General features: G+C 31.5%; 1 protein-coding gene across 1 annotated transcript; it reads left to right on the forward strand.

The window, feature by feature from the left end:
• The first annotated feature begins 1,616 nt into the window (after positions 1–1,616).
• On the forward strand, positions 1,617–23,134 carry LOC121119275 (mast cell tryptase). Its single transcript, XM_071889060.1, has 5 exons — positions 1,617–1,817; positions 1,874–2,200; positions 8,908–9,064; positions 12,392–13,325; positions 21,003–23,134. Exons 1-4 carry the CDS (start codon positions 1,617–1,619, stop codon positions 13,051–13,053), a joined length of 1,347 nt encoding a protein of 448 aa, XP_071745161.1. The 3' UTR covers positions 13,054–13,325; positions 21,003–23,134.
• Positions 23,135–23,329: the final 195 nt, after the last annotated feature.

Genomic DNA, 23,329 nt, shown 5'->3' on the forward strand with positions numbered 1-23,329 from the left:
AGATTGTCTTTTACTTAATTTTCCAATGACAGAAGAGACTCACAAGTAATACTAGTATCGGAAGCGAGGATGAAGTGTCTAGAAAATAATACAACCATATAAAGGGATTTATTGGTATAGATATGAGTTGTTTGTTTATTATGACCATCAATGACACTTAAGGTCTTGTTGATGCGAGTCCTTAAGTGTACATCAATGACACTTAAGGACTCGCATCAACGAGAGTTTTCTAAGGATATTATAAGACGAAAGTAGATTCAATGGATAAGCTGCAGATGAAGTCACGTTGTTCCTCAATGTACATTTCATTGCAGTATTATTCACTTAGATTAAACATATCCTCAGTTCGTATAGAAGAATAAAATTATTCCATAGAAGATATAGACCCAGGGTTATGTATTTGAACAAATGGACGATAAAGTAACCAATTTGGATGTTACAAGACATCTGCGCAATGAATGAAACTTCTATTTAATGAGATGACATACACCGAGTCAGGCACAAAAATCTTTTCTAAAGAGATGAGATCCCTGAACATACTGGATATCCTAATTTTATAAAAAGATATGAATGGAATGGAATTATGAGTTGAATCAGATCCACATATCCGGATGTTCTGTGAAAAAGATCCATCCAAACCATCCTTATTGTCTTAAAAGTAATTAATTTGATATATCACTATTGTGACTAAAGTTTAGCACAACAACTATTTTCACAAAAACTCCTTCACACCATCTTGCTTCGTTAATATTGATATTGGCCATTTTATTATTTCTATAAATAATTTTTGGCTATCATATACAAATACGTTTGTAAAGCTACACTTTTAATAAAATATTACTAAGCAATACATATTTTAAATTATAACACACTATCGAATACAATACTATGTAAGATTTAAATATGATGAAATTCATTTTAAAAATTGGGTAGAAATAATATGACATTGGTATGATTGACTTCTTTGGTAAGTTACCTTATGATTTTGTGCTCTTTGTCTGGGTTTTTTTTTTTTTTTGAGAAAAGGCTGCGTTATACCATAAAGGTGTACATCAGACTAAATAAAATAATTTAGATGGTAACTTTATATTTGAATAAAGTTGAAATATGGCTGAAAAGGTTTATGAGCAGTTTTGGGGAAAAAAACACTTCTTCATTTCAATAAAATATATTTATTTGAAATTATTGTCAAATGTTCAATTATAGTCAAATAAGATAAAATGTTACCCGATATATATAATTCAAAAGAAGTCATCCTTGCTCGCATCAAAGATATAAATTACTCACTAAATATTAATGTTTTGACTTCTTGTGCCTTTCTTCTTCATAATTGTACGGCTTTAAGAATAATGCAACTCTTTGATGATTAATGAGCTAATTATTACTTATTATTCGTTTTTTGCAGATTTTACGGGTGAAAGCTTTCGGAATGATGAAAAAGAAAATGTCCTTTTAATCAAAAATATCATCCTTTTGGAGTTCAGTGCAATTAAATTATTTAGAGACGAAGTACTATTAACCACAAGACTGCCTGTACTGTATTGCCATACAGTGTATCCCACGCCAAGTCAGAGACTCAGATATATCAAAATATCATCACGTCATTTTTACAAATCATGTTGATTTGTGTCCTTGTATTGATATTCGTGGTGGATGAGGCATTGCCTTTTGACAATGAGAGTGAAGAGACGTCACGTCAGTTGACTCATCAGCTCCTAGACTTAAATTTGGGCTACAACGTCTTTAGCACAGACGTTCTCAAACGCTTTAACGACTCTCCTTTCGAGTCAGATTACGGCTACATCCATGACTCGGATGTAGCTTTCAGGGATCCGCAAAACAATGATGATGGGCTCGGCGAGAATGACTTTTTCTTCACGCCTCTTCTGAGCAGCGTCATCCCAGAGACTTCGAAAACAGCGGGAGGGGTGGTGAGGATCTGTGGACATCAGAAAGCTTTTGGCCTGCCAGACCAGCTAGACGACCCAGGTTTTTTCAAGGGTTTCCAAGATATCGTCGACGATTTCGACCTCATACAAAGACTTTTGTAGGTGACCAGCACAAATGTGGAAGTGGGAGTTGTGAATTTTTCCTCTTTTGTTGGCTTACTGGGGGTCTAATAGAAGGGGGCTGTGGGGGGTTCCTTTTTGCTTGCTGTCAGAGGCCGAGTGCTGAAGGAACACAACTCATCGTTGAGAAGGTGAGTTTCAAAGAAAAAAACACAAAAGAAAACGAAATGAAAACAATGAGAAATTTAATTCAAAATGTTTTTGATTTTTTTTTTTTAATCTTCCTTAAATATTTTTTTTTCTAATACTTTTTTTTCACAAGGGTCAGAAATTGATGATAATTAGTGTTGGGTCGGTCTAAAAATACTAAAAAGACTGCAGTTCTATCAGTCCGGCCCTAATAAAATTTCTCAGTCCTAGGACCGGTCCTTATCAGTCTTTTATGATAAGAAAAACAGCTAAAATGACGTAGTTACTGACTATGTCCTTTCAGTTGTTCAACATAACCTCTTTCAGAGAGACTAGATAGCTTATATTTAAAGTAGGAGTTCTGTGACTAGAACTTCTTATTATAGGTTCTAGCTATTATTTATTATTTTCTTCGTTATTATATATTATTCAAATCCTATCCAGGGTAGAAGTATAGCTATAAAGAAAGCTAGTACCGAGACATAAAATACTAGAAATCTGTAAGCGAAGACTCATGTGCGCCCCCTACAAATGGGGGTAGAAGAACTGAGAAGTTACTACAAAGACATAACATAAGATTATGAGGCCATTCGTTAACCCTTTGCCATATTTTTATTAAAAAAATACTAATTCATCAAATAATTTCATATAAACTCTGATTAATGAATTTCACAGGCCTATTTTTTTATATATCTATATGATTTACTTATTAAATCTAATAAATACTTTTTCTCCCTTAAAAATATGAGAAATGGTCGACAAATAGCCTTTTGAACTTAAATTATGTCATTGTAGTAATTTCTTGCTTCGTCTACCCAATTTATGTGGGCAGGCTTGAGCATTCGCTTACAGGCTTACAGTGATGTAAATCCGGTGAACTTTTTAACTGGGCCAGTTGTTTTTTTTTCCTTAGGACCGTTGAATTGTCATAAAGATCGTACTGATAGAAAAAAAGACTGATTATGCAATCAGTCCTCGGACCGATTCAACACTACTCATAATAGATGTAGGATGAAATTGGTAGGAGTGCTTCAGTTTAGTAGTTATAGATGATAAGAGTGTACATTATCAATTTTTGTTTCGTTGGCCCTGAAGAAATGAAAAAAGGACATTTCATTTCTAAACTTTTTAGCAATAACAATCAGAATTAAAAAAAAAAAAAAAGATTTTAAAATATGCGAAAACAAAACGAAAAAAAAAAAAAATCTTTGGAATATCATCTTCTTGATGCGAGTTTGGTATCATTTATTACAATTTATTGCTATTCACATCCTTAATTCTCTATGACTATGATGAAATGATTGTTTTTTTGTTTATTTGTACATATATAATTTTTAAGATGATGATTGTTTTTCAATTAAGGTCATATAGGCAAAGAGAATTATGCACAGTCTGCCTTCACTCCTTGTTGCCTTTCTAAGCACATTACGTATGATTGTTCAATTAAAAGGTTATTTCAAAGTAATGCAAATATTTTTCGCACACCTTGGCACATGTATTTCACAATTATGTTAATCCTGGTGGGTATGAAGGAATTCCTACATCATCATACATTTACAAAAAGGCTCTGATGGAAAGAAAGAGTTGTAACTTGTCACTCTCTGACAAATACGTTTTTGTATCATACAATCAAAAGCGACATATGAATTTGATTTGATTTTGAGACTGAAATTTTTAACTTTCATTTATTCCATTCATCTAATTATAAATTGCTCATATAATTCATTTTATTAATACAACAACTAAATACTTTTTTGTTTCTAGAAATAGACAATAATTTATTATTGTCAAGAAATCAGAAAATACTGACCACCCACAAATCTGGTGTGAGAGTTTTAAAAAAGTATGACCTAAAATGAGTGTGACACGCATTATTGATTACTTTATACTTAGATGCGATCCTTTCAACAATAAAGGAATATTGATAGCAACTTTGAGAAATCAAATGGAACGACGTTGCTTAATGGACAACGCGCTAAGGAGAAAGTATTCTCTTGAACTCAATATGTGTAGGTTTGCGTCTCAGTCGTTCCTAGAGAAGTGCATATACTTTGTGTATATAGACTCCAAAGAAGATTCCTGGGTCAGATGAAGTAACTCTGGGTCGTTTAGGTAAATCAGGACTTGCCTTTAACAACATCCTGATCAGTAAGGGAAGCAAATAGAGGTTTGAAAAATTATGAACAAGTTTTAATAATACCAAAGAAAAAAATGATTGAATGTGTTTGCCATTTTCGCAAATCATTCGCTCGATACGAGACCTAAAGGATTTGCAGGCCTTGACCACGTCTGTGGGGATACTTTGTTCCAGTACTTGAGGCATTCAAGGACTTGATGTTGTTTCTGAATTGACAGATATCTAACTCCCCTGAAAGAAGTAATCCATGGGGTTTATATATATGGAGTTGGAGGACCAGATGTGGACATGTCAACTTGACACCTTCTTTTCTTTTAACAAGTTTTGGGCTTTGTGAGAGGTGGCCGAGTCTTGTTGAAACAGGAACTCGACACCATTGGCCTCAGATTTCATCCTAGATATCACTTGGTCAGACAGTGATAAACAGTATGATGGTGTTCCTCCGGCTCTCCTACATCCTAAATACTTGTTTTGAATTAAAAGTTGGGCAACTAACTTAAAGCTAAGGCTCAACCTCTCATTTTAAAATTAAAATAGCCAAGTTAAATGATTTCCTTATTGTTCAGGATGTAGCTAAAGATGGTCCGAATTTACGTAGACGACCTGGTATAATGTTTACTCTCTCATGCTTCATCAATGTAACTCCATCTGATCAATTAAAGTAATATTAAAAAAATAAGAGACGTTATATAAGTTGCAATTACAAAAAGTCTTACACTCGTCTATGGTCATATTTTAAACAACTTTAATTATGTGCCTGAACATTTTTCAAATTTCAGATTGACCTGAACATTCTTCAAATTGTCAGATTGACCTGAACATTCTTCAAATTGTCAGATTGACTACTACTTTAATTTTCCGTTCCGGCAAGTTATATTTTTAGCAACTCTATGAAAGGTGTATGATGGGTTCCTTTGTAGCCAGCCACCTTGCACACTTTAAAAATATTGTACCTTGTATATTTTCTATAACTACTGCTGTAGGCCTTATTATGAAATTTATATTTTATTTAGTTATTGTTAAATTAGTTGTCCATTTCATTTCTGAGAACATTTTATAAATTATGCACATATATATTTTAAGGTTCTTTAGTTACAACTAAAATGGAACAGACTGTCCCGTTTATGGGCTAATATTTTTCTCCCCCAGCTAAAAGATATTTTCTATTGGACACAATCAAAAAACTGTCTTTGGCAAGGTTTTATTGCTTTCAATCCATTTTTGGGGAGGTAAAGGCTATTTTAGGTTCAAAATTAGGTATTTGTAGGGCTCTTGTACATACCTAAATATGATGCCATGAGTTAAAAATGTTACTCTTAATATTTTTAAGTATTCGGTTTATCCCTTAAAGGTATTAAAGACGTTGTTTTTAATCATATAATGGGTTTTCTAAGCGTGACAGGTAAGTTTTCCGTGAATATTTTTGCGGGTGGTAACTTTAATTTTTACTGTTGTATCTCAGCTATAGACCTGAAGAAGAAGAACGATGCAAAATATTGAGGAAATAGAGAAGGAATATTATTTATCCAAGGATCGTGACTCTATTTCAAAAGGAATCATTGACTATTGACACCTTATTCATGGTCCTAATTAATAAGATCCGAAGAATCCCTCGGATCTTTTTTAAGATGCATAAAAGTTTGAGTACCCAAAACCTTAACGGATCTCTGATAATCCAATTTTATCTATATCTTGCCGTGTTTCAGATACGGATCCAAACTTCTGTCCTATCTTTATGAAGCAATACCATAAGCTTTTTAGGATCCGAAGAATCTTTCGTATCTATTCGAAGATCCTTCAAAAGTTTGAGTACCAGAATTTAGTTTGAATCTCAAATCTTTTTGGATAATATAAGTTTACTTATACCGTAACCGGATGCATTGGATTCAATTCGAAGACCCGATCTATCTCGATATCTTAGTAGACCCCTTCCATGATTAAAAGAAGATCCCCAATATTTTCAAGTGATAAACTGAATACTAAAAAATATAAAAAGTACATTTTTTTTACTCATAGCATCATATTTAAAATGGTACAATACTCCTACAAATGGACAATTTTGACCCAAAAATACCGTTTTTTTCTATTTTCTATAGCTTGTACTACACTAATAATAGCCTGGATGGCATCAAACTTTGCCAAAGCCAATTATTTCATTATTCATAGCAGGAAAGGTCTTTGTGCAGTTGAAGATAAATATTTACCCGAAAACGGAGCAGTCTAATACACACACTCTTTCTGATCGTAAAATATCAACAGAAAAGAAAATGTACATTCACAATACGGAAGTAAATAATGTAATTCTCATTATGCTTATTGTCAAGTGGTCGTCACATTTCCTGTTTTGTTGAAAAGAAGGAGAGAGGAACCATTTTACTTAATTTATAATTTAATTATTCAGAAATCTACTTATTTTTATAAGATCATACAATTCATAGTATTTAGTTCGTGATGGATGACAAAATGACATAGCCATTTTTGTAGCAGACTTGGCTGCTCTTATAATTATTTGGCACCAATCATCTCAAAACAAACTTTGAGGCAGAATTGCCTGCACTGATTTATTTCCTAATTAAAATGGATTTATTATTTAAGTAGTCATTTTGAATAATAATACAAAGAGGGGTTTCATGTGACGTCAGCATTATTTACGTCAGCCATCTTGGGGTTTTGCAATTGATTTATAAGAATAAAGTCCTTTTTTTCATTCACATTAATGAAAATAGTGCAAGTGAAAGGACTGAAACTTTTACAGTCTATCAAAAGTCTATACCTCTAAGGCCTAGTTTTATTATATATCAGACCCCAATTTATAATTGGTTCTGGGGAAAAAGTAATTTCGTATTTTTCGCTTTATTTCAATGCTATATAAGAGGTGTTACAATAATCTGATTTAACCCAAGTATGCCCCGTTCTGTTTGATAACTTGTTGCCAACGAGAATTTAACTTCATAATGTCCTTATCGTAGAAGCCATTGTTCGTATTGGTAAAAAACTCGGGCAATCAATTTTCACAGGCTCCAATTGACACCAATTTTTTTACTTCAAGTGGGTTGGTCATATACAGGAACAGGTGGTAGTCACTTGGTGCAAGGTCCGGACTGTAGGGTGGATTCATAAGAACTTCCAATCTGAACTCCTGGAGCTTCAAGCACGTCATCGAATATGTGTTTTGCCTGGTGTTGTCTTGACGAAACACAATTCCTCTCCTATTCACCAATACTGGCAGCTTCTGTTTGATTGACGGCTTCAAACGGTCAAATTGTTCACAATAGGGGGAGAATTAAGCGTTTTCTCATAGGGGTGCAGCTCATAGTAGATGATTCCTTGCCAATCTCACCAAACACACATCATAAGCTTCCTGGCAGTCCACCCTGGCTTAGCCAGGGTTTGAGACGCTTTGTTGACTTTTGACCACGATGTATGTCGCTTGGTATTGGCGTAAGTTATCCATTTTTTATTGGCATTCACATTCTGCTCCAGAAATGGATTGATTTTGTTTCGGCCCATGAAATTTTTAAATATGGCGAATTTCTTCCTTTGATACCTCCATATTTGACGCACGATAATTCACGCCTGAAACCGCCAAGCGCATTACTGTCCTAAAATGTTTGTAGTATACACTCACATCTTTACAACGCCTTACGTATGATCCGATTTGACAAATAAAGGACAAGATATACTAATTTAAAAAAAAGTGTAGGAAATACGAAATTACTTTTTCCCCCAACCTAATATTAAAAATTTGTTATTTTATTGTAATGCATCTTTATTTCCATATTCTAGGCAGTAAATAAAACCTCTAGATTTGCAAAAATAAGATATTTTTCCACAAATATTCACATTTTCTCGTCACTAGTCCATACAAAACAGTTTTAATAGGGCAAGGCGGTATGAGAGTCTGTAGTGGGCTGTTTATAAAAATATGTGAGTAACATAAAACTCTATTTTGTTTTAAATAATATTATAATGCAGGGTGGTGCATTATTTTGCTGCAAGACGGTGCCACTCTCTGTCCTTTTGTTAGCGAAAAAACATAAGTAAACAACGTTCATGCCCAATTGTAACAACTATCTCTATCTCATAGGGATTTTCATTACTTATTATAGACAAACCTGGTTTAACGACCACTTGTTTTAAACGTGTCATGTCACTAAACAACCATTGAGATTTTGTTACTAAATAAAAAGCCTGGTCTAAGGGCTCACAGGCGGTCCCTTTTTGAGTTTCCCTTGTCTGACCGCTTATTACAGGGTTGGATGTACTTTAATTTAATTCAAATATTACCTTTTATCTCTAGGATAAAGTTGTAATCAATGGAATCTTTTTAAAGGCATACGATGAAGTTACATATCAATAATGTCTTGGATATTTGTTTATTTTATATAGTAAAAATATCATGACTATGAGCCCCCAAAGATGGTGTAGCTTCAATTGGTGACGTCAATTAAAATGCTTCTAATGGGTTTTCATTTTGTCATAACAACTTTGGATATTTCGAAATTTCATCCTCTTATGTATTCTGTATTTTTTAAATTACTTTAATCAATCCATTTCATTCCTAATAATCAGGATAAGACGACAAGGCCAGAACTGGAGTATGGTCCAATTCAGAATGAGCCAACATGTGGTCTAAGTAACAACAATCACAATGTGGCACAGAGACGAATTGTTGGTGGAGATGAGGCGGGTTTTGGATCCTTTCCTTGGCAGGCGTACATTCGTATAGGTAACAATACATTTTTTATTTTCGACATTGTTATAACATAATATTAATAATTAAAATATTATGATATGTTAATTAATTAATGCATTTCCTAGAAAGTTCTTGAGAGTCTTTGTCTATCATGAGAAATAACGAAATACTTGTATATGTAAATATATACTGTCAGTTTGGGGATTAGAGGGATCGTTCTGCCTCGTTTTTTTCTTCTTCAAAAAGTTACGTGATATGATTGGCCTTTGTTCTGGTCATAAGACTTAACTTTTAGAACAACTCTTCAAAATTTGGCAAGGATTAGACAATATCTTGTGTGGGCACATTTGGTTAGACATATCGGATTATAACATAAACACCAAGTAATTTTACTCCTCCAACTCTCGAAACATCTATGGGATATCTTTCTTCGTAGTAATTAGGATTCTAAGAGTTTCCATTAGTTTCATATAACAGTTCACTACCACAAGGGGAGTTTACAGTAACTTTTAATTTGTTTTGCAATACCAGTAACTGTTTCAATACGATATTTGTAGGCTTGATCATAAATTAAATTGATTTTCTTTACGCCAGCATTGATCAATGATGACGTTATTTCTGTCGAGGAGACTGTTACTGAAACATTATTCCCCACATCAGACTCAACGACACTCTGCAGCCTACATATTTATATTTTTATGTGTAAATTCAACAAATTTAGAAAAAAGAAAAAACATAATCCTTGAATCACTCCATCCTTGTCCAATATGTCATTCTTACCATAATAAACTTCACATGTACATTATTATATTACTATGATATAAGATTTTAAAAGATATGATTATGTTAAATTTTTTTAACATAAAAAATAAACATATTTAATGAATGTGTGTTCATTCAATATGAAAAGGAGATTGAAGGACATAGGAAAATCTTAGCACAGAGAAGAGGAGTCTGGCCGCCATGTTGATGATGACGATATATTATATACAAAGTACATAATGTAAAAATAGAATTTTATCTCAAGCAAATCTCTTTAGTTTGTACATTCTGGTATATATTTATTTGAAGAGTACTATTTTCTTTTTTGTGTCTATGGATATTATTTGATTCTAAAAAAATAAGTATGAAAAATTTCTGTCAAATGTTTAATTATTCAAATTTATTATTTTTAGAAAAGGCTTATTGCAGGTATAGAAGTACTTAGCTTATATAATTGAATGCTATCAATTGCGAAGGATATATAGAGTACTTTTAACTTTAGACGTAGGGAAGGCTGGGGCAGTTGGTAATTATTTTTGTGTCCAGTGTTAAAACCGGTCTTATCAGTTCTTGGGAACGGTCTTCAAGACTGTCGGTCCTTTGGACTCTCAGTACTAGAACTAATTAAAAAAAGACAAAATATAGTTGAGTGACGTCATTAAGGATCGAACTTTATAAGTATTGAGGACTCAACTGGACCGGACCACCGATACTGAACTTTAGATTTTTTCAAATAAATATCGATTCTTTATTAAGAAAAATAGGATATTTGAGATATGTATTAAGATCATTGCACATCTCTTTCAAAAAATATTTATAATTTCATTATAATCTATATATAGTAAGGGGTCTAATTCTATACCCTAAAGACAAACACTACTTTTTGCAATATTTGCAAAAATTAACCAGTTATCAAGGGTTATTTTTTCGCCGACATTATTCTCCATAACTTTTTTCTTTTTGGAAGAACGAAAAAAATCTTGGTAGGTTTTTGATCCTCTTTATGATGCCAATAAATGTTATTTACTACTTCTTTACAAAATTAGCACCAAAAGTTTTTTCAATTTTCTTCGCAAATTTCGATTTTCGGTATTATAATTTTTCTTAGTTAGATAACTTCCTCTATTATATAGCAGATTAATTTAAAAAAGTGACAAACACCCTCAATGACGTCACAAAAGATCGACTTTACCTTTTATGTTGGACTCGACTGGACCCTGGTCCTATATAATCCGGCACAATACTAATTGCAACTAATGTTGTGTTGGAAGGGTCCTATGATGCTCAAAAAAGTGGCTGGTGGACTGCGAGTTTATTCTGGCCCAGAATAAAGCAACTACTTCCTTATCGTGCGAAAGAAGAATGCCTATAAAATGCCTATATATTTGTATGCTCAAGCTCATAAAACCAATATGAGAATAATTTTTAATATTTTACGGTATTTATTTTTTGTTATATATCAAGCAGAAGAGTTAATAATTAATTTCAATTTCTTAATGTGCCTGGGAACGACGGACAAACCTACTCTAGTATACAGTTTTAAAAAAATAAAAAAAGGCCGGTAAAAAAGTCATTAAAAAAGGACGTGTGCACTCCCACAATCGCTATGACCGGATACTGTTCATGATTACAATATTATTGTTACTAAAATTGTTGAAACTTTCTCCATCATCCTTAAAATATAATATATAATTTTCTCTAGATGATAATGATTTTTTCGTTTGATTTAATCATTTTATATACAATTAAAATGCTTTTTCAGAGTGAAAATAGGGTTGATACCAATTAAATAAAATCCTTAAGAAATGAATTATTAATATTAGAAAATACACATATTGTTCCATTTGTTACTTATATACATATATTTATATTGTACTTAAGTATATTAAAATACAAGTCAGAGAGATTTTAATCAATTTCTCTATCGACACACTTTCTCCCAAGTTATCATTATGTATATCAGTTAAGTAAAGTATATGTTATAATTGTTTGACATAGAAAATTGAGCTTTCTTCAAATTCTCACGTTTCTATCTAAATTCAAATATTAAATTTAATATTTGCAATTTTTCTGAAGAGGTGTGGATTTTCTATTTTTGAGAATTTTTGTGAAGAGAATTTTTCAAATATCTTTCCAAAAAAAATATTTTTTTATGAGTAGCTGTAGGTTATATAAGAACATAACAAAGAAAATTAGTATTTGAATTTTTTTTTTGGAAAAATTAATTTTTTGTAAACAGCTTTAGATTTTTGAATAAAATTTCGAAAAAATTTAATATTGAAACTTTTTTTTTAAATTAATTTTTTTGTTAAGATCTTAACATATAAAATTTTATTCTAAAAAAAATATTTGTTTATGAATAGCTGTGGATTAAAAAATACATTACAAAAAATTTAGGATTTGAAATTTTTTACAAAAAAATTTTTTTTTTTTTGTGAATAGATATAGATTTATAAAAAATATTTTTTTTTTTTTTCAATATTTTTAGATTATTGAATTTTTTTTCAAAAAAAAATAATTTTTTCAATTTTTTTCCAAAAAAATTGAGCTTTCTTCCAATTCTCACGTTTCTTTTTTTTCTTTACATATACCATATAGGAACCTCAAGATGTGGTGGATCTCTCGTAAATGAATGGTACGTAATCACAGCTGGACACTGTGTGGCCCGTGCAAGTGCAAATCAAATACGTGTGACTTTAGGCGAATATGTTTTGAAATCCCACGCAGAGCCACTTCCAGGACGAACCTACGGAGCTTCACGAATCAAAGTACACCCCTACTTTAAATTTACCCCCCAAGCAGATCGATTTGACGTTGCAGTTGTTCGTTTAAACCGTCGTGTGGACTACGCACCACATATAAGCCCAATCTGCTTACCACCAAAGAACATGGAAATGTCAAATTATCATGGTTGGGCCTCTGGTTGGGGAGCTCTTGAGGCAGGGAGTCGCCTTCGTCCAAAGACGCTTCAAGTCGTGGATGTTCCTATGATTGCAAATCGAGAATGTGAGAAATGGCATCGAAGAAAGGGGATTAATGTGATCATCTATGATGAAATGGTTTGCGCTGGGTACTTTAAAGGTGGGAAGGACTCGTGTCAGGGGGATAGTGGAGGACCTCTTATGACAGAGGTGGATGGGCGTTGGACCTTGATTGGTATTGTGTCAGCGGGTTACTCCTGTGCAAAAAGAGGTCAGCCAGGGATCTATCATCGAGTTCCTCATACTTCAGATTGGATATCCCATTCTATAAGCTCCTAAGCTAAAGGATATTGGAAAATGTAACAAGCAGAACACAACAAAACCTATACTCGATTAAATTCAATCAGTGAACAAAATCTTTCAAATTAATGCCTTTGTACATAATTTTGGCATTGCATTATCAAGGGGCATTATGTTTGTGAGATATGAAACGGAAATATCCCCTTCTCTATCTACTAATGTACTTATTGAGTGTGTGCGAGTGATTTTGAACTTGAGTGTTATTTTAAATACAATTCAACAGCATCAACATATTATGCAATAGTCGTCAGGTAAGTTGATTTTTTGTATTATCCTTTCATTTGTTTCAAATCCAGGAGCTTAACTAAGAAAATTTGTTTTTTAAAATTGGCTTTTTTTTTTAAATTTTTAAAATACTATATTTATTAATTGGCCTGATAGACATTTTAAAACCCATTGCTAATTTGAACGGTATTTTTCCCAATCAAGAAGCAGTTTCAATTTCAAACACAAAATTATTTTTGATCCATTTTTTGGAATTAACAAAAGTAACGTCAGACTTAACTCAATAATTCACAAACTAAAGGACAAATTGGCATGAAATTCTAATGGCTGTCTTTTGAAGGTTGTTACTAAATATAAGTGAAGTGAGTTAAAAAAGAATATAGCGTCATCTATCTGTGAAACTTGGGACATTTCAGCCGTTGTGTTAGTCATGTAGCTAGAACTTTCACAGTAGATGTACTTTCATGTTTTGCATTAAACATTCTAAAATATATCTCTGACACAACCATATTTTCTTTGAAAGTAATGCTTATCACCTCATAATTCTTCAGATTGTATTCTATGTTTGCTATTTTATCTTTGTTTGAGACATTTCATACAACAGAGTGTAATTGAAATAATAATAAAAAATGGTCAAAAAAACTAAACACAATAAATTATACCTTATTTACTTTTGTGGCACAATTAGCTGGACTACAATATGTTTGAAAGATGATGTCATTTACTGTTTGTCCATTTTAAATCTTTAAGATTTTTTTCTACATTATCAAAGCAAAATTTGTATGTGTGTCAACGCCTAATAACTCGGAGAAATGCCGGATTATACCACTAGTAATAAATTCATCAGTTATTTTAATTACTTCAGACAGTCATTACACAATTGCTTTAATTGAATCATTTCTTCACTACTCCATTGAAAGAAAAGTAGGCCTTACTTGGTCAAATAAAAGGAAGGAGGAAGTAAGTGTACGTTCGATGTATAGATAATTCCTTTCAACATGTGTCAGTGTATCAAAGATTCAAGGATAGTCGACTCTTTATCATATATCCCAACGTTATCATCTCTTTAATTTATGACTCTGCTATTTATAATTACCCTTTTCTGAAAAAAAAAAATAGGGAGAGAGAGAGAGAAAATAATAATACAATGGTGATAATAATTAGTGTTGAGAACTGGTCCGAGACCGATTTGTTACCATATTTGGTCTTATTTTTTCTATACAGATTTGTAGCAATATTAAAGTCAACACTGCACATAACAGCTGTTGATGTTTCTACTTCTTTTCCCCTTAACAGTGTCCTGAACGTTGATTGGTTGCAATTAACTTCACTTTTGTTAAGTTGTGAGCAATTGTCGAATAATAAAGACATAACGGGTGGAAGCTTGAAACTTACACACTTGGAAACTTTCTTGAATTTCTTTCCCACCATTCTTGAATTACACGTTTGACAAAAATATTTACTAATCTTTTTGTAATACATGGCCAATCTCAAATTAGGACGCTATTTTTTTTTTTTTTTTAGAAAAGTATTCCTAAAAAAAGATTATTTATCCCTATTTTGCTCATAATAATTGTTCTTGCAAATACAAAATATTCTAGTTTCTTCATTTTTTGGGGTGTCAAATCGAAAATAACGATTAGTTGTAAAGGTGTCATTTTACACTAGAAATAAATTTGGGGCTAAAAGGTTCGGGCCACGAGGTTTTCGGGCATGGCAAATGAGTTTCGGACGGCGAGCTTTCGGGCTCCGGCCTAGACGAAATCCCCCTTTAAACTGGACTCTATGAAATATTTAAAGTCGAGAACTAAATTCGAAAAACTTCAACATCCAAGTAAATACTTGATTTGGACTTGTAGTACAATAAGGACTTGTCTCATCTCTGACTCGATCCAACAAAAGTTATTAGGGTCTCAAACCACTCTATGATTCTCTAAGGCCACCAACACTAGTGAAAATCAAACAGAAAAACTATAATAATTTTTTTTAATCATTTTAAAAAGATATAACCTAAATATGAAAATCATCCTTGTTTATATATGGTATACAAATGCTTTGTTAAACATTTATCTTCAAGTCAAGGTTACATCAAACTCCACAGAGGAGTATTTTGACAACAGTCAATATATTTTAATTAAAAGTTGCTAATGTTTCTATACATATAGTTCAAGGTTATTTATTAAGGAAACGATTATACTTTCGACTGGTTCATTTAATGGGATTGTCTTTTCTAAATGTTGGATGGACATAGTCGAAAAGTGTTCCTTTTGGTAAAAATGAAGAAATCAATGATTAGAGTTTCAATAGTTCAGACTCATCGGGGAAGCGTACTGAAATGTGCCAGCATATCCAATTAGTAACACTAGAAAAGTAATGTTATTACAGTGGTACCGGGTGATCCATTGAAATCTGAACACTTACTTATTCAATAATTAATGAGGGTTGATAGATTGAAATTAATTCATTTCCATTTGTACACAGCATGCAGTTGGGCATCTCCAGGATCATTGTCTACGCCGTCAGCAAGTCTGAAACCTCGGGGAGGAAGAAATGTTCTGTCATAAAAGCCAAACTAAACCCAAAGGAGCTATAGAAAATAGCCAGGGCCAATTCTCTCAAGTCCATGATGGCCTTTGTAAGAGATCTCGGGGTTTTACAACAGACTTTCCAGAGAGCTATCAAAAAAGTAGGTGGAAAGATACTCGTGAGGGTGGAAAGGCCACTTTTGGCACCAAAAATGAAATAAATCATCTCCTCCGTTGCAAGACTATTTTGAATAAGTCTTTTGGACTCTTTTTTAACACTTTTGTCATCCCCTTCTACCCTGATTTCGACCCCCTCGACTATACCATTTGGGTGCATGCATAGGGGAAGGCCTGCAGTATCCGTCATCTAAACCCCGAGGCCCTAAAAAGCCACTGTCTACCAGTACTAGGACGTCATGACGTCATTCCTCTGACCCCTGGAAGCTCTCATTGCCGCTAAGGGTGGCTACGTTAATGATTAAGAGCTCAGACACACATCTATTTTTAGTATGAATTTTGTTAAACTTTTATTATTAATTAATGAATTATATCTTCTTGAAGTTTAAAATTCAAAGTCTTCAGATTTTTATGAACCACTCGGTATCCAAGCGAATCATGAAATAAACTTTGGAAATTTTTTATTGACTTACTAAATAATTTACCATTTTTCTTGTAATATCAAACAGTAAAACAATGAAAATAAACAAATATTGTCAAAAGAAAATAAATCGTGTGTCGAGTTATGACAAGATCTCCCCCATAGTCCTCTGTTCTAAGGCTCTAATTACAAAGATTAAAAAGCTGAAAAACCTCACAAAACGCCTTGAGAGGAAGCCTGAAGTGATGAGAAATCCGGAGAAGATTTAAATTTTTTTCCTAAAAAAAAATCAATTTTTTTCTTCAAAAATAGATTTTTGAAGAAAAACATTCAAACATTCAAAAAAAAAAAAAAAAATGTCATATATGAAAGTTTTTAAAAAATTTGTAATTTTTGAATTTTTTTTTTTAACAACAACGAATTTTTTTCAATTTTTTCCAAAAAAAAAAAATTAATATTTTAAACTTATTTTTTGGAAAAAAAAATTACAAAAACCAAAGTCCTCCCCCCCCCCCCCCAATTTAATCCAGCTATGAAACATTAGCATGGTTGGATAATACATGAAGTATAAAAATATATGGGGATTTCCTCCTTTTCTAGAATATTTTTTTTATGTTGATTCATAACATATTTAAACTTTCATTATTATTTCAGTAATTCATAGTATAAATGCTTCTGTTATTAAGGGTAATAATTATTAATGTATTATTGTTTTTTTTATTTATGCTTACCTATGAAATAAGTGAAACTATTATAATTAACCTTCGTAATATACGTCATGAATTACTAAACGTATAATATATGTTATTTATTTTTAATAATAATCTTTCATAACCCTAGTTTTTAAAAGGAAATTCAAATAAAATATATATTATATTAGTGGTTCTTCACGACTTGCTTTTTTGAAATAAACTAGTTTATTTTCCTACGAGTTGTTTTCATGAGTTGAATCTTGTATGATTTACACAGTCATGGTGAGTGCCGCATAGTCAGGTCCGTTAAAATATGAACACTTTGAATTTTAAAATTCAACAAGATATAATTGGAGGGCTTCCAGGTGACCGTAGAAGTTCCGACATACGCTACGTATGTAATCTTCTGTGATGGTGTACCAGTGCTAGCTGACAGTGTCATTGAGGGCCTTGGTGTTTGGATGACGGGCACTGCAGACCCTCCCCTAAAGATGCATACAAAAGGTATAGTTGAGGGTGTTGTCATCAGGCCAGTAGAGGGGCTTAAAGTGGCATAAAGAGTTCAAAAGACTCATTCAAAAAAGAGATGCTACGGAGGAAATCCTGATATCTCCTGCATGGACTCTCACTGACTTGAGGGGATTGGCCCATGCTGTTTTAGTTAACTGCCCCAGTTCCATTTTGGCCTTTTTGACAGAGCCTTTCTTCCTTCCCAACGTTTCAGACTTTCTGACGTCGGAGACGGTAGTCCCGGAGACGCCCAAATGCTTTGAAATGGAAATTCGTTTATCACGCCCAAGTGTCATTTTCTCGTCTTGTACGTAAGCTAAATAGCTCAGCTTTGTTTTGTTTTGAAAAAAATGGTTTATTCTTTAATATACTGAAATATGAACTAATTTCAATCATTTAACCTTCATTAATTATTTAATTAGTTTGGGTTCGGATTTCAATGGACACCCCCAGTAGAACTGTAATAACGTTACTCTTCTGGTAACTAATAGTATAACGATATTACATTGCTGAAGATGTAATCTGTATATATGATATAATTTGTGTGTGTCCTTTATCGCGTTGTTAACTTTATTTATCAAAAAACCTTTCATCCAAAAGGAAACAGGAAAAAGTTCTAAAATCAATAATAATGAGTCAATCATACCAACTGGTATTCATATCTTAAGTCACATTATTTCTCCTCAATTTTTAAAATGAATTACATCTATATATTTAAATATTACATAGTATTTTATTCGATACTGAATTATAATATTACTTTGTAATATTTATTGTAAAGCGTGGCTATAGATTGGTATTTGTGTATGAGAGCCAAAATTTCTTCATAGAATAATAAAATGGCTAATATATATAATACAACGAAAGATCAGTAACATATTGTATTCCGGTTCTTTTAGAAACGGAGCATAAGAATTATAGCTTATAAATTCATTGATTTCTTAAAAGAATAAATTATTAAATTAACGAGGTAACAGATTGTTTTGGATGCACAAACTGATTTTTTTTTTTAATCAGACATCAGTTTTCAATTTTTAAGAAAAAATGCCACGTACAGATGGCTTTGTCAAAAATCCATAGGTATTTTCAAAAAATTAAATTTTTCGAAATTTTTTTCAAAAATTAAATATCTAATACAACATTTTTGATTTTTTCTTTTTCAAATATTACATTTTCCATTAAAAAACAAAAATTCTTTAATTTGAGGGAACTACATCCCGTTTTGCCCATCCCTTGCGGACGGCCCTGATGAGTAATTCCGACCTCGTATAATGGCTGCAATTAAGGCTAAAGTTGGACATTTTGAATTTTAAGGAAGAAAGATGTGTTTTTTATCTAGTTAATAAATTTGAAGGTGATACGCTTAATCACGTTTGACCTCTTGATGGTTTGTTTAATTTTGTCCGCTATGATACATTTTCTTTTCCTAGCGTAATACTGTATAAGTGAAACAAATTAAATAATATTTGCAATTATCTCTTTAGATCTAACATGATTTTTTTTAAATATTGGAGATATTTTGTAGCAATACAAATATTTGTTCTTATTTGTCCTTGCTATTTTTCTGCAAAATTATTTAAAAAACTTTAGCGATAAGGATGTAAAACATGTTATTATGATTATTTGTTGTAGGTCTATGTGCTTATTAGTGTTGGGAAGGAGTTTGAAAATCCTAGAATTCTCTGAGACAGTTATGATTTTTTGTGAAATCAACTAATTTGTTCCTTAACAGAATTCAGTCTGAAGGGATCTCAAAGAAAAACTTTGGTATATATTACGTATTTACGTTGATTGTATCACGCAACAATCCCTACGAAAAGTCACAGATAAAGCCTTAAAATCAGTTCGTAAATGTCGGCAATTCTTCCCAACTCCTATAGAATTATTATTAATTTATAATTGTTTTTAATTGTTACAGTTTAACAAAAAATACTAAAATTTATTTTCATCAATCAATGTACAGAACATTGATTTGGAGAAAATAAGCAGAAAAATCGATAGCTGAGAACAAACAGTGGCAGCAGAACCGTAGAAGCCAAGGGCTTATTGCCCATGTCCCTCGCACTTTGGAGGATTTTTTATAGTCATAGTAATAATAAAACTTTGTCTTGCTGAAAAAAATATAAGGTCAAAAATTTAACTCTAACTAAAAAAAAAAAATGTCAAAATTTTAACCCTTATTTAAAAAAATATATATATGCCAAAATTTTAACTTATAATTAAAAATAAGTTAATGTCAAAATTTTAACCATAATTTGAAAAAAAAAGTTAAGTCAAAATCTTTTTTTTAATACATAAACAAAATTATGTCAAAATTTTAACTCTAATTTAATAAAAAGAAAAATTTAAATTTTGTACTCCAATTTTTTTCAAAAAATTTCAAATTCGGCAATTATAAAAATCCCAAAAAAAAAAAATGTGAATATGACAATAATCACCCCCCCCCCAATCCTCCAAAAAAATCAATTCTTAGAATGCCTCTAATGACGTCATTATAATATAATTTGGCCTCGATCGGTTTCATTTATAATTCAGTCTGAATCGGTCTCAATTATTAATCATTAATTGTTCATAGGTTAAAAGAAGATAATTATAATTCAACACATTAACGTTCCAAACACTCATTAGGAGAAAATAAGCAGACAATTTGACAGCTGACAATATAACAGTGCCTCCAGAGATACCCCACATCCCTTCAGCCATACATTATGGAGTATTTTTTATAATTACAGCAATAAAAAAGTTTGACTTGCCAAAAAATAAAAAGGTCAATATATTAAACCTAATTTTTTTCAAAAAATAAATTGTCAAATTTTGCATTAAGAAAAAAAAAACCTTTTGTCAAAATCCCCAACCCCCAAAACCAATCCTCTGGATGCCTCTTATGACGTAATCATGGAAAAAATTGGTAAACTCTCAAATATATTCCACCCGGTTCAACATAAAACTCTTTATTTATTTGTGATAGCGAGATAATACCGTTAAATCAGCTAGAAAGAAAGATTCGGTAATGGTCGGTCTCATTTATAACTAGGTCAAGACCGATTCATAAAATGAATTATTAATAAGGTCAATTGTGTTTGACAATTAGAAAGATTGGGTCATTAACGTCATATGAAATTAAACTTGTTGCCTATATCATATTTTTTCATCTCATAAATCAGGAGTGAGTAGAAACCAAATCGGTGGGCTATTCGAAAACGATTCAATTTCGATCCGCAGTTCGAACTGAAAAAAGTTTGGTTTTGAATTTAATCTTAAGACTAGTAGTATCTATAACCTACAACTTTGACCTCAATTACTCTGTGAATATTTTTCATTCTTTAATGTTCTTCATTTTTTTATTAACAAAATTTAAATTATATTTTTTTTTTTCAGATGATGATTTTTGATACCTTCGCTACAAACTATTCTCACTTTAACCACGCCACCCGCAACTTCTTCTACTATTACAACCCTCCATTTTGAGGAACTTCCTTTGAATCAAATTGTGTAATCATAGCTTACAAACTATTACCTCCAAAATAATTTATATATATATATTATAAAGACACACGCGTTTCGGGAGAAGAATCATGGACGTTCCCATCAATTTCCAAAAATTTAATTTATGATTTTTTTTTTTACAAAGAAAATAATTTTTTTCTAAACAATTTAATGTTTGAAATTTATTTTCCAAAAAATTTAATATTTGAAATTAAAAAAAAAAAAAAATTCAGCTTCAGATTTTTTTCAAAAAATTCCAACAACAAGGGTCTCCCCCAAAAAAAAAAAAAAATATATATATATATATAATACTGCAGACGCCCTGAGAATCTTATCCGTTCATCCATACTTCCAAAATATTTATTTATTAATTATTATTATTGCAATTTGTCATATTAAAAAATGCACTCGTTGACAACACTCAGGGTCTGTATTACCGGCATCAGGTGCACTCTTTTATCCTCCCATTTTAATTTTTTTTAATATGAATTTATTTGTATTATAATTTTGATATATATTTTTTTTAGATAAGAAATTTCGAATCTTATTTTGCTTGAAAATAACAATTAGAGATGTGACAATTGCCCAAGTCCTTGTGAGTGTAAATGGTAAAAAATCTATTGGTACTTTGAGAAACGGCGGCGTATCAGCTCACATAAATCCCTTAGTAAACTACTTATTGAGTGTTGACTTCCAAATTGCCGTACCTCAAAGGTTACAAATATACGTATTATTGCCTTCATGTTAATAATATTGTCTAAATTGAATGATAATATTCAAAAACAGAGAAATTTATACTTTTGAAATGAATTTTTTAGATCTGTTTTTATGTAAAAAATAGGTAAACCCGAATATTCATCCTTAAAGAATTTATTTTATATGGCATTATTATTACAGTTATGACAATTTGGCACTCACCACTTATGCAACTTTTTCTTTACTTCGTAGAATTCACCTTGTTAATTCAATTAAAAGGGTAAATTCATGTAGAAACGTTGTAGAATAATATTCAATTATACTCCACGCCCCTAGCGGACAAAAAAGTTATTGCTCTTTTGGGACTCAGAGTTGTTATATAACTTGAGTAAGTTGATGTGAGTGTTATTTTGAAAATGAACTAAATTGAGTATAGAGCTGTCATTAAATATTTCGAGGTTTTATTACGAAATCAAAATATAGAAGGTTTGGGTCTATTTCATGTCGCTAATTGTAAAAATTTCGTTGGAAAAAGCAAAAAGGAGGCACTCAATTTTTTCCATTTTCAAAAGAACCCTCCCATCAACTCACTCAAATGCCTTTTACATAACAACCGGTCGTCCAAAATAGCTGAAACTTTGGTGAGTATCTGTCAACAAATGCTAAATTTTCAGACAATATAGCTTTGGGGATGGATATTAATTAATATAAAAGCACAATAACATCTCCCTGGTTACAAACACAAATGTATGCTGATGAGGATCTTGACAATTTTCACATCTCTAATAATAATTATTTCAAATTTTCATTGTTTTTTTTTTTGGAAAAAGACATTTCCTACTTGATTTATTCCAAATGACATTTTTTGATAGTACAGATTTCTTAATTTATGGAAGAAAAATATCCTGATTTTTTTATAATCAAATGTAGGGCCGGAGCAAATGATGACCCCAATGCCCCCCTAAAACCGGCTCTGTTTGACACCTCCACTTAAGTTTGCTTGTTCCTCTCTTTACACACTGAATTTGAAGGCTCTAAAAAAATATAACAAATAATATCGTGCAATATATTATTATTTTTTTTTACAAAAATCCAAATTCTTATTGATATCAATAATTATTATTAAATTGATGAAAAAGTTATTCATACTGAATGAAAGATACGAAAAAAAATAAAAAACAACATAATTACCCCTATTTGTCATATTATTTAATAATTATGTAATTATTTATAAATAAATAATCTCTTTAAAAGAATCATTGTTTTGTAAAAAGTTTAAATATATTATATTATTATATTTATGGAAAATATATTTTTTTTACGAAAAATTGTGCCAATTTAAAAAAAAAAGATGTTTGTCATATAGGGTCACAGTCAGTTTAAGCTGAATAATTATTAGATTTGGATTGGAGTGTTGTTCGAACTCGAAAAAAAACAACAACTCGAATTTAATAAAGTCAACCATTGCCTAAAAATTAAAATAATTGGCACGAAATACTCTTAAAAAAACTTGTCTGAACTCG

This window comes from Lepeophtheirus salmonis, chromosome 6 (assembly GCF_016086655.4).
Source record: "Lepeophtheirus salmonis chromosome 6, UVic_Lsal_1.4, whole genome shotgun sequence".
Classification (NCBI taxonomy): domain Eukaryota; kingdom Metazoa; phylum Arthropoda; class Copepoda; order Siphonostomatoida; family Caligidae; genus Lepeophtheirus; species Lepeophtheirus salmonis.

Bases quoted from the DNA above. Each gene is read 5' to 3' on its own strand.
- LOC121119275 (XM_071889060.1), top strand. From the start codon at position 1,617: ATGTTGATTTGTGTCCTTGTATTGATATTCGTGGTGGATGAGGCATTG. The intron at 2,201-8,907 runs GTGAGTTTCAAA...CCTAATAATCAG, and splicing joins CACAACTCATCGTTGAGAAG to GATAAGACGACAAGGCCAGA. The intron at 9,065-12,391 runs GTAACAATACAT...TATACCATATAG, and splicing joins GCAGGCGTACATTCGTATAG to GAACCTCAAGATGTGGTGGA.